General features: G+C 40.4%; 1 protein-coding gene across 1 annotated transcript in view; it reads left to right on the top strand.

Moving 5' to 3' along the window:
- GLS (glutaminase) overlaps positions 1-13,333 on the top strand; it is an 89,257-nt gene extending 75,924 nt beyond the window's left edge. Inside the window, exons 15-18 of the mRNA XM_043997090.1 lie at positions 8,119-8,180; positions 9,463-9,539; positions 9,626-9,689; positions 12,560-13,333. Coding sequence (XP_043853025.1) covers positions 8,119-8,180; positions 9,463-9,539; positions 9,626-9,689; positions 12,560-12,716 — 360 coding nt within the window. The 3' untranslated portion in view covers positions 12,717-13,333. The remainder of the gene's footprint in view (positions 1-8,118; positions 8,181-9,462; positions 9,540-9,625; positions 9,690-12,559) is intronic.
- Positions 13,334-13,944: the final 611 nt, after the last annotated feature.

Raw genomic sequence — 13,944 nt, 5'->3', positions numbered from 1 at the left:
CTAAAATATTCATAAGAGTTCCTTTAGTCATTGGCTTATAAAGGTGACAGAGGAGTGAACTCAGATTGGGCAACCCTAGCCATGTGTCTATTGCTTGGCAGAAATTGGTTGAGGATAGATGCACATCTTCAAGCCTCCCTCCATCTTTTTTTTCCTCCATGGCAGCCATTCCAGAGGTTGAGTCAGTTTGGTTATTTAGAACCCGTTAGTAGACTAAAAACACGGAAGAGGGCTTGCTACCCTGTACGACACATCCCAATGTCAGTGTGATACAACTCTCCCAAGTTTTATTTTAAATGAACCAGAAAAGCCCCCTCCCTCCCCACCTATCACCTTATAGCTCTTAAAATGGGCACACCTTCATTCCTTTTCAGTGACAAGTCAGCTTCCTCAGCTCATTTTATGCTGTCTGTAAATTTCAGAAGTGCAGGAGCTCCTAGGAGAATTTGATGAGGGAAGTATTATGGAATGATGATGACTTCGCTAACACTGCCTCCTAGTGTTCTTCCATTTCTGTGCTGGAGACAGGGAACTCTTGGATTCATTTTCATTTTCCAGCATTCCATCATGCATCTTGGAGGTTTTGTTAGTTGGAGAAGAAAGTAGGCCTTAAAAGTAAAATTGTGTGTGTTTGCACATATACATACATACATGTATATGTTTATAGATTTTACTTACAAGGTTTCACTGAACTTGCTGATTTTATTCACTCTGTCCTTTCATATACATAAGCCGATTAGTGCTTAAGAGCCTTATAATACCCTCAGTAAGGAATCTATGATTTAGAATCCATCCAAGCCCCTTACTAGGGGATCTCTGTGGGCCTTACCTATAATTTATAAATGAAGGAATTTATTTACCTGCTAATATTGTTGTGGGAATTCAAAATAAATTATTAATAAGAAGGTGCCTAGATGCTATGGAAAGCACCTTACTGTTAAGGCTTACTTATTTGGACAGCAGGATGGGAGAGGAACCAAATCTAAAGTAGTAAAACGCCATTTTTTTCCAAAGGCATGGATTAGAAACGAACTAGGCCAACAAAGCATTAGACTTATTTTCATGGTTACAGAGGAATACTATTTAATTAACAATTATATTCTAATTTCAGATGTGTCCTTTAGTGTTTGAATTCTGTCTTTGCACAAGTGGTCCCTAAAGTCTGGAATGTACCTCTTGCAAAATAATTGCTTGTTCAGTTGTGTCTGACAGGCCAGTACTCCAGGGGGTTTTCTTGGCAAAGATAATGAAATGATTTGCCATTTCTCTAGTGGATTAAGATAAACAGATTAAGTGACATGCCCAGGATCACACAGCTAGTAAGGGTCTGATGCTGGATTTGAACTTGGATCTTCTTGACTCCAGGCCCAGCAATCTGTTCACTGAGCTGCCCCCATCCAAACCTAGCACAAATTTTGTGAAGCTAGTCTTTTTCAGTTATTAGTGAAGTGTGACTAGAAGCCAGCCTGGAAAGCAAGAAAACATGAGTTCAAGCCTCATTTCTAACTTGCTGGCTGTGTGACCCTGAGCAAATCACTTCTTTCAGTGCTCTAGGACAGACTAAATCAATTTTAGGAAAGGTGCAGGTGTAGGGAAGGTGAGTTCCCTCACCTGGATGTTTTCTAATGAAAATGTGGGTCCAGTCCAGTCCTTTTCTCTTTATCCTTTATGGAATTACTTTTGTCAGTTTACAAGCATTAACATAATAAAAATTAACCATAAGAAATGCTTACTGTGTGCCAAACACTGCTATGCACTGAGGAATACCAGGAAAGGTAAAAACTGCCCCTGACTTCAAGGGACTTAGATTCTAATGTATTTATTTCATACCTAATTTTATTGATCCAGAAGTGAACTTAGAGGTTTTATAGAAGAGGAAACTGAGGTTCAAAGAACTACTCAATGCCAAGTAGATGCAAAGTTGAATTAGACATGGTCTGACTCTTCATGGCCCTATTTGGGTTTTTCTTGGCAAAAATACTGGAGTGGTTGCTGTTTCTTTCTCCAGTTCATTTGACAGATGAGGAAACTGAGGTAAACAAGATTAAGTAATTTGCCCAGGGTCACACAGCTAGTAAATGTCTGAGACCAGATTTGAACTCTTGAAGATGAGCCTTCCAGATTTCAGACCCAAACTATCCACTGTGCCACCTAGCCACCCTAATAATCTTTGTTAAAAGCCCTTTTAGCCTTGTAGTGAGCATGTGAACGTTTTGAGAATATCAAGCATTTTGTGTTTGGCTTTGGATCCCTAGCCCTTAGAACTGTGCCTTCCTGTCAGAAGATTAATACTTGTTTATTGAACTGAAATAGGTTATCCTCCCTAAAGTAGATTTTATAGCTCAGTAGTTAAATTTGAGCCTGGTCACCATAGGGTCAAAAATGACAGGAGCGGAACCGAAGTCCCTAAATTGAACTAAACAAAGTGTTGTTGCATACTAGTTGGCCAGAAAAAAGAAATTCACAAAAATAAAAATTTTAAAGTGCAGGGGGCAGCTCCCTGGATTCAGGAGGACCTGAGTTTAAATGTGGCCTCAGACACTTGACACTTACTAGCTGTGTGACCCTGGGCAAGTCACTTAACCCTCATTGTCCCACAAAAACAAAAAACAAGAACAAAACAAAAAAGAAAATGACAGTGGTCTAAAAAATTGAAAAGTGCAGGAGATGGAGAGAAATTTGGAGCTCTTAAGACACCCTTGAGATTGTCTAATCACAAATTCCTAAAATGGCTTGGTTGTAAGGAATCTCCTCTAGTGCAACTCCACTTCATGTCTCCTTTGTATTAGAGGCAGAGATACCAGTCCAGAGAGCCCACTGGTTTTGACTCTGGGTCATACAGCTAGTCGGTGGCATAGCTAGAACTAGAATCCAGTTCTCTTATCTGCTCAACAGATATTTTTTCTTAGATTTAGAGCCAGAAGTGAACTTAGAGGTCATCTAGTCAAACCCCTAGTTTTACAGATGAGGAAATTAAGGTTCAGAGGACTACTCAGTACCAAGCAGATGCAAAGGTGAATTAGATATGATCCCTACCTTTAAAATACCATGAAACACAAAAGTATTAGACAATGTTATAAATGTGACTTGAAGTGTTAATAGGAGCTCAGGGAATGGGGGAGGCCCTCACTTCTGACTAGGGTTATCTGGGAAGATTTTATGAGGCAGGTAGCATTTGAGTCTTGAGGAATGGATAGATTTTCAGCAGATAAAAAAGTCAGGACAGGGAATGTTAGAAGAAATTCAGAGAATTGTAAAAGGGCCAGTTTGGCTGGAACATAGGCATTAGAACAAGGTAGAAGTTGGGGATTCACAATCCAACATTTTTTCCACTCCACGGACAGTGTGTCATGAGGTAGTATATGACCACCAAATAGAACGTATGCGTGACTGCTTTGTCTCTGGGTGGTCATAGAAGGAGGGATGGAGAAAACATTGAAATTTTCTGGCAGGGGTTTCTGGAGAATGAGAATTGGCGCTGGATTTGTGGGTAGATAATTGGTGGGTAATATCCCTTTGTGGGTCCCTTCCCTTTTCAGCTCCCCCATTGGGAATATAAGCTCTTTTTTGTCCTCATGGCTTAGCACAGCGCCTAGCACATGGTAAGGGCTTAATAAAAACTTATTGACTCAATCATGACTTTTAGTTGGAAGGGAACTTTTGAGCCTTTTATAGATGAGAAAGCTGATACCTAGAGACATTCAGCAACTTCTTCAGCCTTAGACCTGGGACCCAGCTCTTCTGATGTTATAATGTTTTAACCATCATACCATGCCTCCTCCCTTAACCTGCCACTAAGAACAAGGGAGAATATAGTCCAAGAAGAATGGATTACATCATAAGCCGATGCAGGATGTTCAAAAATCACAGTTCAGAAAACCAAGAACAGATCAGTTTGACCATACATAACAGTTGGGCTAGGGATTCATTTCATGTTGGGGGCTAGCGAGAAATAATGACGTAGGCAGTTATATTGGGGCCTGATTGTGGAATACTTGTGGATTTTATCCAATAGACAAAGAGGGGCAGCTGGAAGTATTTGAGCCAGAAAAGTGACATAAATCAATGAATCGGTGAAGGAGTTGAAAAGAATCCCAGCATTATGTTTACTGTGTTCCAGGCAGTGTGCTTATTTTATTTTATTTTTTTATTTTTTTAGTGAGGCAATTGGGGTTAAGTGACTTGCCCAGGGTCACACAGCTAGTAAGTGTTAAGTGTCTGAGGCCAGATTTGAACTCAGGTACTCCTGACTCCAGGGCTGGTGCTCTATCCACTGCGCCACCTAGCTGCCCCAGTGTGCTTATTTTATAAAGCCTAAGAATACAGATAGAAAAAACAAGAAGTCTGCATTTTAATAGAGGGAGACAACATCCATAGGGGAAGTGCTGGCCAGGGAAGGGCACTTATGGAAACTTATAGGGACGATGAGTAGGGCAGAAAAATGGGTCAATGTGCCCCTTCCAGGAACAAGAACTGAGTTAAGTAGCTCTAGTTAAGTTGACTGGTGAGGGCCCCCCTGGGAAGTAGGGAGTGGGGTGAGGCAAGGCTCAAAGCAATGTTTTGATAATCAGGCCATGGTATACACTTTACATGGGTAGATTAGAGACAGAGGGACAAGAGTCCCAAGTCCATATGCAGGGACCTAGGTCAAATTTGGACGGTTGTAATGGGAACAGAAAAGGATGGGAGAGTTACAAGAGATACTGTGAAGGAATTGATGGGACTTGACCTTTAGTAATGATAAGAGAAATGGGAAGAACGAAAAATTACTTCCCAGTTTTAGACTTGAACATCTGCCTCTGTTGTGAGGATTCAGTTCAAATGAGGCGTGTGTAGCTGCAGTTATCCCCTGTTCCATTGGTGTAGCTTGCACCTCTCCACGTTTTGTTATCCTCTGCAGTTCTTACTCATTCTTGTCCTAAAGCTGAAAAGGTGGTCATCAGTGTCTGAAGCTGGAGAAACGGGGAAGAGGAAGAGAGCTATTAATGACAGGCCATACAATTCTGTTGTTATTAAGTGTCTGGTGTCCTTTGACAAAAAAAGTTTCAGGAGAGGGAAGCCTGCCTCTAGAGGGTTAAGGCAAAACCAGCTTCTGATTTGAGAAAATTGACAATGAAAGGAAAAATGAGAAGAAATAGCAGAATCATTTGTAGGGCTTTTTGTTCACTTGCTCTTCTTTTCTTCAAAATAAGGGAGATTTATGTATATGTGGAAGCAAGTGAAGGAGCCAGTGGAGAATTGGATGTGCTAAAGGGAGATAATAATTGAGATAACAGCGAAGCCAGATAGGATTGAGACCATAGTAAAGGTCATAGCCTTGGGAAGGAAGAGGGACATTACTTCCTTTAGGAGAGAAGAAAGAAGATAGAGATATTTATATTGGAAGAGAGAAAACTTGAATGTAATTTTAGGCTCATTAAAGTTGAGGGTGAGGTCATCAGTAGAGAGTACTGGACTTGAAGTCACAGCTGGCCTGCATTCAAATCCTGGCCATGTGAACTTGGGCAAGTCACCTATCCTCTGTGGTTCTTTGTAAAGCAAAGGGATTGGACTAAATGACCTCTTAAAACCCCTTCCTTAAAGGGCTCTAGTTCTGTAATCCTGTGATCTAGAGGATAGAGAATGGAGAAGAGGGATAGAGGGTAAAGGGGAAGGGGAATCAAGTGGAAATGAATTTTAAAAATGTGATAGCCAGCACAAAGGATCCAGTTAGCTAGCATGAACCAAAGTAGCAGTGTGCCCATGACTTCACACAGCGCCTGGCACATAGTAGGTGCTTAATAAATATTTGTTGATTAATTGACTTTCTACCAATGCCCCATGGCCTGGAATTCAGGAGTAGGCAAAGTACAAGGGGATTGGTAGGGTCCACGTTAAGGAGGTGAGACATTCTTAGGATGTTTGTGAAGGTGGAACACGGAATCCAGGTAGGGCAGAGTCACAGGGAGCCTGCAGAAGTTCTCATTTCAGATGAGTAATGACTTCTGTTTGTGCCCCATCCCAGCTAATGGGCCTGGATGAATTGGGAAAGCGTAGCGACCACTTGTGAAGGGGAGAAATTACTTTAGTGGTTAGCCCAAGTGAGAGATGGTAGGTAAAGAGGCTGTGGTTGGAGGGGGATCATTAAGTCTGAGATATTAGTGGAAGAGGATGGGTGACTATTTATTTTACATGGGTGTGTCACATCAATAATCCAAAAGCACCATCATTCCCTCCAGTGGCTTTGCATTTTCATTGGCAGCCAGGTGTCCCTGTGAGCTGGTGGCCTGGAATCAGGAAGACCTGAGTTCAGAGTGGCCTCAGATACATACTAGCGGTGTTACTTAACCACTGTCTGCCTCAGTTTCTTCAACTGTAGAATGGGGATGATAATAGCACCTGCTTTCCAGAGTAATTGTGAGGATTAAATGAGGTAATATTTGTAGAGCTCCTAGCACAGTGCCTGGCACAAAAGGTAGATGCTTAATAAATACTTATTCTCTTCCCTTTCCACTCCCTACACTCTTGTTGGCATTTAAACCCTTCACAGTTTGGTTCCAACCTATCTTTCCAGACTGATCTTATATCACACACTATTTCAGCCAACTGTCCTACTTGCTAGTCCCTGAAAAACATGTTCATCTCCCCTTTGTGAGCCTTTGCATTGGCAGTCCGCTGGATATGAAATGCCCTCCCTCTTATAAGAATCCTTCATTTCCTTTGATGCAGTGTCCTACATAAGAGCTTTCCTGAGCCTCCATACCCTAGGTGTTAGTGCTCTCTCCCCATTTCCAAAATATCAATTTTGTCATGATCACTCTGTGTACATGTTCTTTCCCCCCACCAGAATGTAACAGCCTCACAATGAGTATGTCCCGGGTTTTTTTTCTTCTTATTTTATGTCCCCAATACATGGCACAGGGGCTGACATGGGCCTTGGTTTCCTCAGGATGTGTGCCTACTAAATGCTCATTGATTAAATTAACATGGTGTGTGGTACTAAAGGTCAGTTGAATTAAGGAGAATGCAGAACCTTGGGGTTAGATGGGTTGTCATTGTGGATGCCAAATTCACTGAGAACAACAGGTTGCTAAAGATTTTTACTATATAAATACTGTATATAGCTGCTAAGCAGATGCCCCAGTATATGAATCGAACTGGTGACCGACTTTTTTCTTGGAGTTGGAGGAGGCGTAGTGATGGTAGAATGCCATATTCTCCCTTTGCTTTGCCCATGATAATCTCAAACCAGACATTACCTATTCATCAGTGTTCTGCTCCCTGGCACTTGGGAACTCCCTCAGCCCCCTCAACAGAGGAAATCCTACACCCTAGACACAGAACCAAACATGATACTTTCTTTCAGCCAAATCTCATCTGCTATGCTGGAGGGGATAATTAAAAGTGAATTGTGTCTCCTTTTTTAGTTACAATTCCAAAAAGAGCTAATGGTTCTAGTGATGATGTGATTACTAGCAAGGTATTGGACCAAAGGTATTTCTATGGTGTGTGATCCATCTTTTTTTTTTTGGTGAGGCAATTGGGGTTAAGTGACTTGCCCAGGGTCACACAGCTAGTAAGTGTTAAGTGTCTGAGGCCGGATTTGAACTCAGGTCCTCCTGACTCCTGGGCCGGTGCTCTATCCACTGCGCCACCTAGCTGCCCCTTCAGCATCCATCTTTAATCATGAGGTGGTGAATCATTTTCTTTTCTGAATTGTTAAATATTTAAGGGATACCACGATGCACAAAAAGTAACCCAAACTACATTTTCCTCCTCTTCATCCTCCCATATTTTTATAGCATAAGGATTTCCGCAGTCTTTAAAAAAAAAAATTCATGTGGTTTGTTGCCAATGTTTGTTGAAATGAATCCTCTATTTTCCATATAAGCTGTCCTATTTGTTCTTAGTGTGTTAATTGACCTTTCTTATGCTTTAAAGAGGAAAACTGGTAGCACAGACCTGTATTCTGGTATTTCTAATTAACACAGAATGGTGGGGATGGGACAAACAGGTCAATTTCCTCTTGTTTGTTAGGAGTGCTACATATTTAAAATATGTGTAATAATTTACAGACAGCAGACAAATACCCTGCATTTTTTTTCTTTAGCTCACCCCTGAAATTTATCTTTTTCACAGGTGAAGTCAGTGATAAATCTCTTGTTTGCTGCATACACTGGAGATGTGTCAGCCCTTCGAAGGTCAGTTAAAAGGGTGGGAGAGGCTGGCTAGAGAAAGTCTTGTTGACACATACACAGAGCTTATTTCTTGTCTTAATTTCTCAACTTGTAATATAAGGGCCCAGGTAGAATTTCAAAGGGGGCAAAGCTTATGCTAAGCATACTCTTTCACTTAAGACTGCTGCCCCTAGGTGACACCCACTTGTACTCTTGGGCTCTTCCCATCTCTTTTGATCCATAAAAACTCATGTAGCTTATCTTTTTCTCTCTAAGGACCTCATCTTTGTATTCGAAGGCTGATCTAATAAACTACATTTATGGGTGCTGATGCACCAACTGTGAGGGGTCCCCATCCTAATTTCCCTACCCAAGTCATGTTTTAACAGTGGCCTTCCAGAGACAGATCAGACTCCTAGGACCCCTGTTGTCTAAGAAAGAATGACTCTTACAATTAAATAGTGGGGCAGAAAAGTAGGTGAAGTGTTTTTATCCAAGTAGAGCCCTTTGATGTCCCCAAAATACTGTGTACACAGCTGACTATTCCAGATTTATGTACCCTTGAAGGGCCTATCACTAATATAAATTTAGAGCTGGAAGGGAACCTTTAAGGTTATCTAGTTAAACCCCCATAGGTGAAATCGTCTGTCCAGGGTCATACGGGTAGTAAAATAGCGGTGTGTGGATGTGAACCCAGTTCCTTTGGACTCCCAATTCGGTAGCTCTTATTGCCATCATCTATTTAGGCCTCTGAAATGGAAAGATCCTAGTGTTTCATTTCCCACTAATGGTTTTGAAATCTTTGATTCTCTACTGTTCAGACTGCAGAATTTAAAATGTAGGGCAAGCAGGGTTTTTGTTTGTTTTTGTTTTTGTGAACGCGGGAGATTTTTTGGTGTTGGTTTCTTGTCCTCCAGAGACTTGAAGGTGCCTGTTGTGCTTCCATTCTTCAGATCTCTGAGTATTTATCATAATGAAGTGTAATTGTCTTGTGAGGTGCTCAGTGTTTATACCCCTATGCCAATCGAGCAAGCTAACAGAGAGAAGCAAGGTAATTCCCCCAATATGCATGTGAACTAGTTGTCCAGTATCTTGGTTCCCATGAACCTTGTCACAGAAGGCGTCTGCCCGATTTAGCTATCCAATAATAGAATTAAAGAGAAAAGTTTGGCTGAGAGGTTTTTAAGGTAATTCTGTAGGTAGGGTGACAAGCACTTGTTGTGCTAGCCTACCTTTGTAAATGTCACGAGTGAATTAATTTTGGAGTATCTCTATTTCATGCGTGATTATGCTTGGGAATTTTCAGATTTGCTTTGTCGGCTATGGATATGGAACAGCGGGACTATGATTCTCGAACCGCATTACATGTTGCAGCTGCAGAAGGTAACAACTAAGCCTCTGATTTATTCATCTTCACATTAGCTTTCTGGTAGATACTAAGGCTGACTGCTTTTGTTTTGGGGTTACAGGTCACGTGGAAGTAGTTAAATTTTTGTTGGAAGCTTGCAAAGTGAATCCTTTCCCTAAGGACAGGTGAGCAATTATTTCAGCCTCTCCCGTGTAAATATGGAGGTCCTTACTGATTCCTTTCATTATACTGGTGGTGGTTTATTTTCCTGTGTTAGGTGGTGGTGCTTTTTAAATGAACACTCATACCTGCAACCATGATGTATTTTCCAGTCGGTCTCATAGTCGACAAGTTCCTTGTTTCTGATGTGTAGTGTCTATTTTCAGTCTTTCTTTGCTTTCCCGCCCCCACCCACCCACCCACTACTCCCAACGCCCAAATTCTTGTCTAGGGGGACTATAGAGGTATTTGGATTTTTCAGTCTGCTTTTAGTCAGTCAGTGTTTAGCATCCTCTTTGTGTAGAACACTATAGTGAGTGTTGTGGGAACAGAAGACTGGTTCCTTGACCTCAAGGACCTTACAACCTAATGAGGAAAAAAAGATAAACATGTGAACACTTATATAAATGCACTTAGCAGAGATGCATATGAGCAAATGCACAAACAATTAATGGTACACAACTATATAAACCAGTACTGAGGGTTCCTGGAAGTCTTGAATCTGGATGGTGGGATGCTGGGATGCTGGGAAGAAGGCCTTTATGGAAGAATGGAGTTTTGAACAAAGAGTATGATTTGGAATAAGGAAAGAAAGAAGGCATTCTGGGCAAGAGAGATGGTTTATAAGGAAGAGAGGCAAGATAAATAACTAGAATTTGTTTGAGCAGAATGGAGGCTATGAGCCACTGGATAGCATAGATGGCAACCTCGAGTGGTGAAGTGGTTTTCCAAAGGTTCCATAGGTAGTTAATCACAAAGCTGTCTCTTGTGCCTTTTGGCCAAGGCTCTTGCCAAAATGCTGCACTGTTTGGGTGCTAGTTAATCCATGTAAAACTATGCTGTGTACTTTCATCCGTTGTGTGGTACCTTTAACAGTCACTTGGGCATTCTTACACTTGAGTCTGTGTGAGCATAGATAATGGAACTCTGGTCTTGGAAGGAAGTAGATTCAGTAACAGCCATGGTTTAGGGGAATCTTACTTTAGTTTGGTGAACTCCCAAACCCTTCCCATTCTGGAGGATTCCATAGTAGCCAGGATAACCACAGATCTCACCCAGTTTTCCAGGTCTGCTCCAGTTTGGACTCAAGTACCCCAAACTGCACTTGGGGAATATAAAGTTAAACTGTCAGTTAATACTAGTATCCAGAACTTAGCTATTTACTCATTGTGTTACATTTATATGATACCTTAAGGTTTACAAAACACTTTTCTCACTATCACTTTGTGAGTTAATGCTACTAGTATTATTATCATTTTATAGATGAGGAAATTAAGTCTTAAAGACCTTGAATGACTTGCCCCAGGGCTTTTGATATTCTTTCTAACATACCATTCTGGCTTCTAGCTGCTTTTCAGAAATAGATAGGTTCTCAGCATGTGAAAGGGATGGCATTCATCCTAAAGACAGAAAAAAAAAATGCAAGCATAGAAACAGATGTGGGAGAAAGGCTCAGGTGCTTCTCAAGGGTTAGCAAATGCTATGTAACTGTTACCTGTTATCCTTATCATCATCATCATCTATATTAGTCTATATTCAGCTTCTTTGAGTGGCCTCACCATTTAGCGCTATTCTTTTTTTGTTTTGTTTTGTTTTGGGTTTTTGTTTGTTTGTTCTTGTGGGGCAGTGGGGGTTAAGTGACTTGCCCAGGGTCACTCAGCTAGTAAGTGTCAAGTGTGTGAGGTCAGATTTGAACTCAGGTACTCCTGACTCCAGGGCTTTTGGTGCTTTATCCACTGCACCACCTAGCTGCTCCCGGCACTATTCTTTAAGATGCAGATTATCTGGTTAGGAACTAGGTTAGCTTTGCCCCTAAGTCTTAAACTTTATCCTTTAAAATTAAAAAAAATTAAAAAATAAATAAACAAACTTGAAAAACCTTCGTAATCTCTGAATGAGAATACCAGATCACTGAAGAGAGTGGAAGATGTCCTAACTCTAGTGTGAAGTGGTGAATGGAGAAAATAAGACTGATAGTGACTGGAGCTTCCACCCCTTTGTTAGGAGATTAAAATTTGAGTTTCATAGTTAACACCATTACCTAGCTGTATTTGTGTAGCCCAGTTGTAGGTGTGTGTGTTTGGGGGGCGGTCTTTGAGTGGAACCTGAATTCACTTAAGGGTTTTGTTGATGGATAATTTATAGATTTGCGCGTGCGTGTGTGTGTGTGTGTGTGTGTGTGTGAGAGAGAGATATGCAATATATATACATACATACTATCTATACACATATGTGTATATATCACCACATATATATCTATTTATATGATGAGTCTATGTAAGCTATGTAAATTCATCTTTAAACATTTCTCTTCAAAAAAATAATTGAAAGAGATGCCTTGGCTTTTTCACTAAACTTTTTAGTTTAGATTGTTAAAGTCTTCATTATACCATCTCCCTTTAGCAACATTTTCTTTATAAAGTCTGCTTTTCAGAGTGACTTGGAAAGGCAAATTAATAGCAGAATAAAAATTCACTTTCAAGCATCACCTTTTTAATTTAAAGACCTTTTCCTGAATATCCCCTGTTAATTTCCATCTACAAAAATGACTAAAATAAAATTAAATGCAGATCATATGGCCATCCAAAGTGTAATAGGGAGAACACTAGACCAAGTTAGAAGATTTGAGTTCAGGACCCAGTTCTTACACTTGATAGGCAAGTCCCTTCCCTCTTTGACCTCAGTTTATCCATCTTATAGAAGAAGGGTGGGAGGGAAAGCATGCGTGTGCTGTCTACCTCATAGGGCTGTGGAAAGGGAAAGGCTTTGTAGTATATAGATGGCTTGTCTACAAGCACTACTAGCACTCTAGTCACAGTTGTGCTGTTTGTTACAGGTGGAATAACACCCCCATGGATGAAGCCCTGCACTTTGGACACCATGATGTGTTTAAAATCCTTCAGGAATACCAAGCCAAGTACACACCTCCAGGAGATTCCAACGATGGCAAAGAAAATCAAACGGTCCATAAGAATTTAGATGGACTGTTATAATGGGATCTCGAGCTTGATCGTAAGAATCGAATCACTTAGTTAGCTACTTCATTGTGAAAAATGATTATGAAGAGCGTGTGCACTTCCCTGGTAGTGATGTCTATTTTACAGAGTCTGTCTGTTATCTCAGTGTTACTGGAGTTTTTTCTTCATTGTATGCAGAGGACAAATCTGATCTCTCTGGAAAAAAAAAAAGAAAAAAAATAGAAACAAAGCAGGATCTCCCTTCATAATGTGAGCGATATTACCTCGTGCTGTGGATAATTTGATGTAAAAAACAAAATTGCCATTGCTTGCTTTCCTGTGGTCTTTACAATTTCTTTCTGTGTTGTGTGCAATTGTCATCATTGTTCTTTCTGCTGAGTATGCATTTTAAAACTGAAACCTTGTTTGTACAGTCAGCCCAAATGAACAAGGCTGCCTCCAGGAGCAAATGGAAGTGTTTTTTTCAAGATATCAGATTTGAAACGTGGGACTAGTTTGGGTGTTTTTCAGACACTCTATGCACTTAAGGTTGTATGTTTTTTCCAATGTTTCCTACGCACTCTATACCTACCTGTGATCTTAAAAGAGAATATCAGTGATGACTGTCAATAAATAGTGAAGGCTAATTTTGATTCGACTTTATCAGGGATTTTAAAGTTTGTTTGGTGACCAAAAGATCTGAGTATGAATGTAACTTTGGACCCTTTCAGAGGATTCTTTTTTCATATCTTCCTGAGTCCAGCCTTTCTTCCTTTCTTCCTTCCTTCCTTTCTTTCTTTCTTTCTTTCTTTCTTTCTTTCTTTCTTTCTTTCTTTCTTTCTTTCTTTCTTTCTTTCTTTCTTTCTTTCTTTCTTTCTTTTTTTCTTTCTTTCTTCACATTTAGCTGTCTGCTTCTTCTCTTCAACTTGGCAGTGGTGCTTCTATACTATGCAGTTTTGATCTTTGCTACATTAGTCAGGAAGGTTCTCAACTTTGGCCTTTTGCACAGTAGCTACAACTATGCCTGTTCTCTATGAAAAACAAACCAGAGACAGAATGAACCACTAAGCGAGGTCAACACCAGTGGAACTTAACAGACTTGACAACAAAACAGATTGATGCAATGATGATGCTCGAAGGGCATATTTTTCTGCTTTTCACCTAAATTAAGTTCCTAAAGCTACCAAAGTCATTTTGATGGTTTGAAATTCGCTGTAAAGTGACGTATTTATCATTTAACTTGTCACCACAAATATGAATCGAG

This window comes from Dromiciops gliroides, chromosome 3, assembly GCF_019393635.1.
Source record: "Dromiciops gliroides isolate mDroGli1 chromosome 3, mDroGli1.pri, whole genome shotgun sequence".
Classification (NCBI taxonomy): domain Eukaryota; kingdom Metazoa; phylum Chordata; class Mammalia; order Microbiotheria; family Microbiotheriidae; genus Dromiciops; species Dromiciops gliroides.
This window is presented reverse-complemented; position numbering and strand designations above follow the sequence as displayed.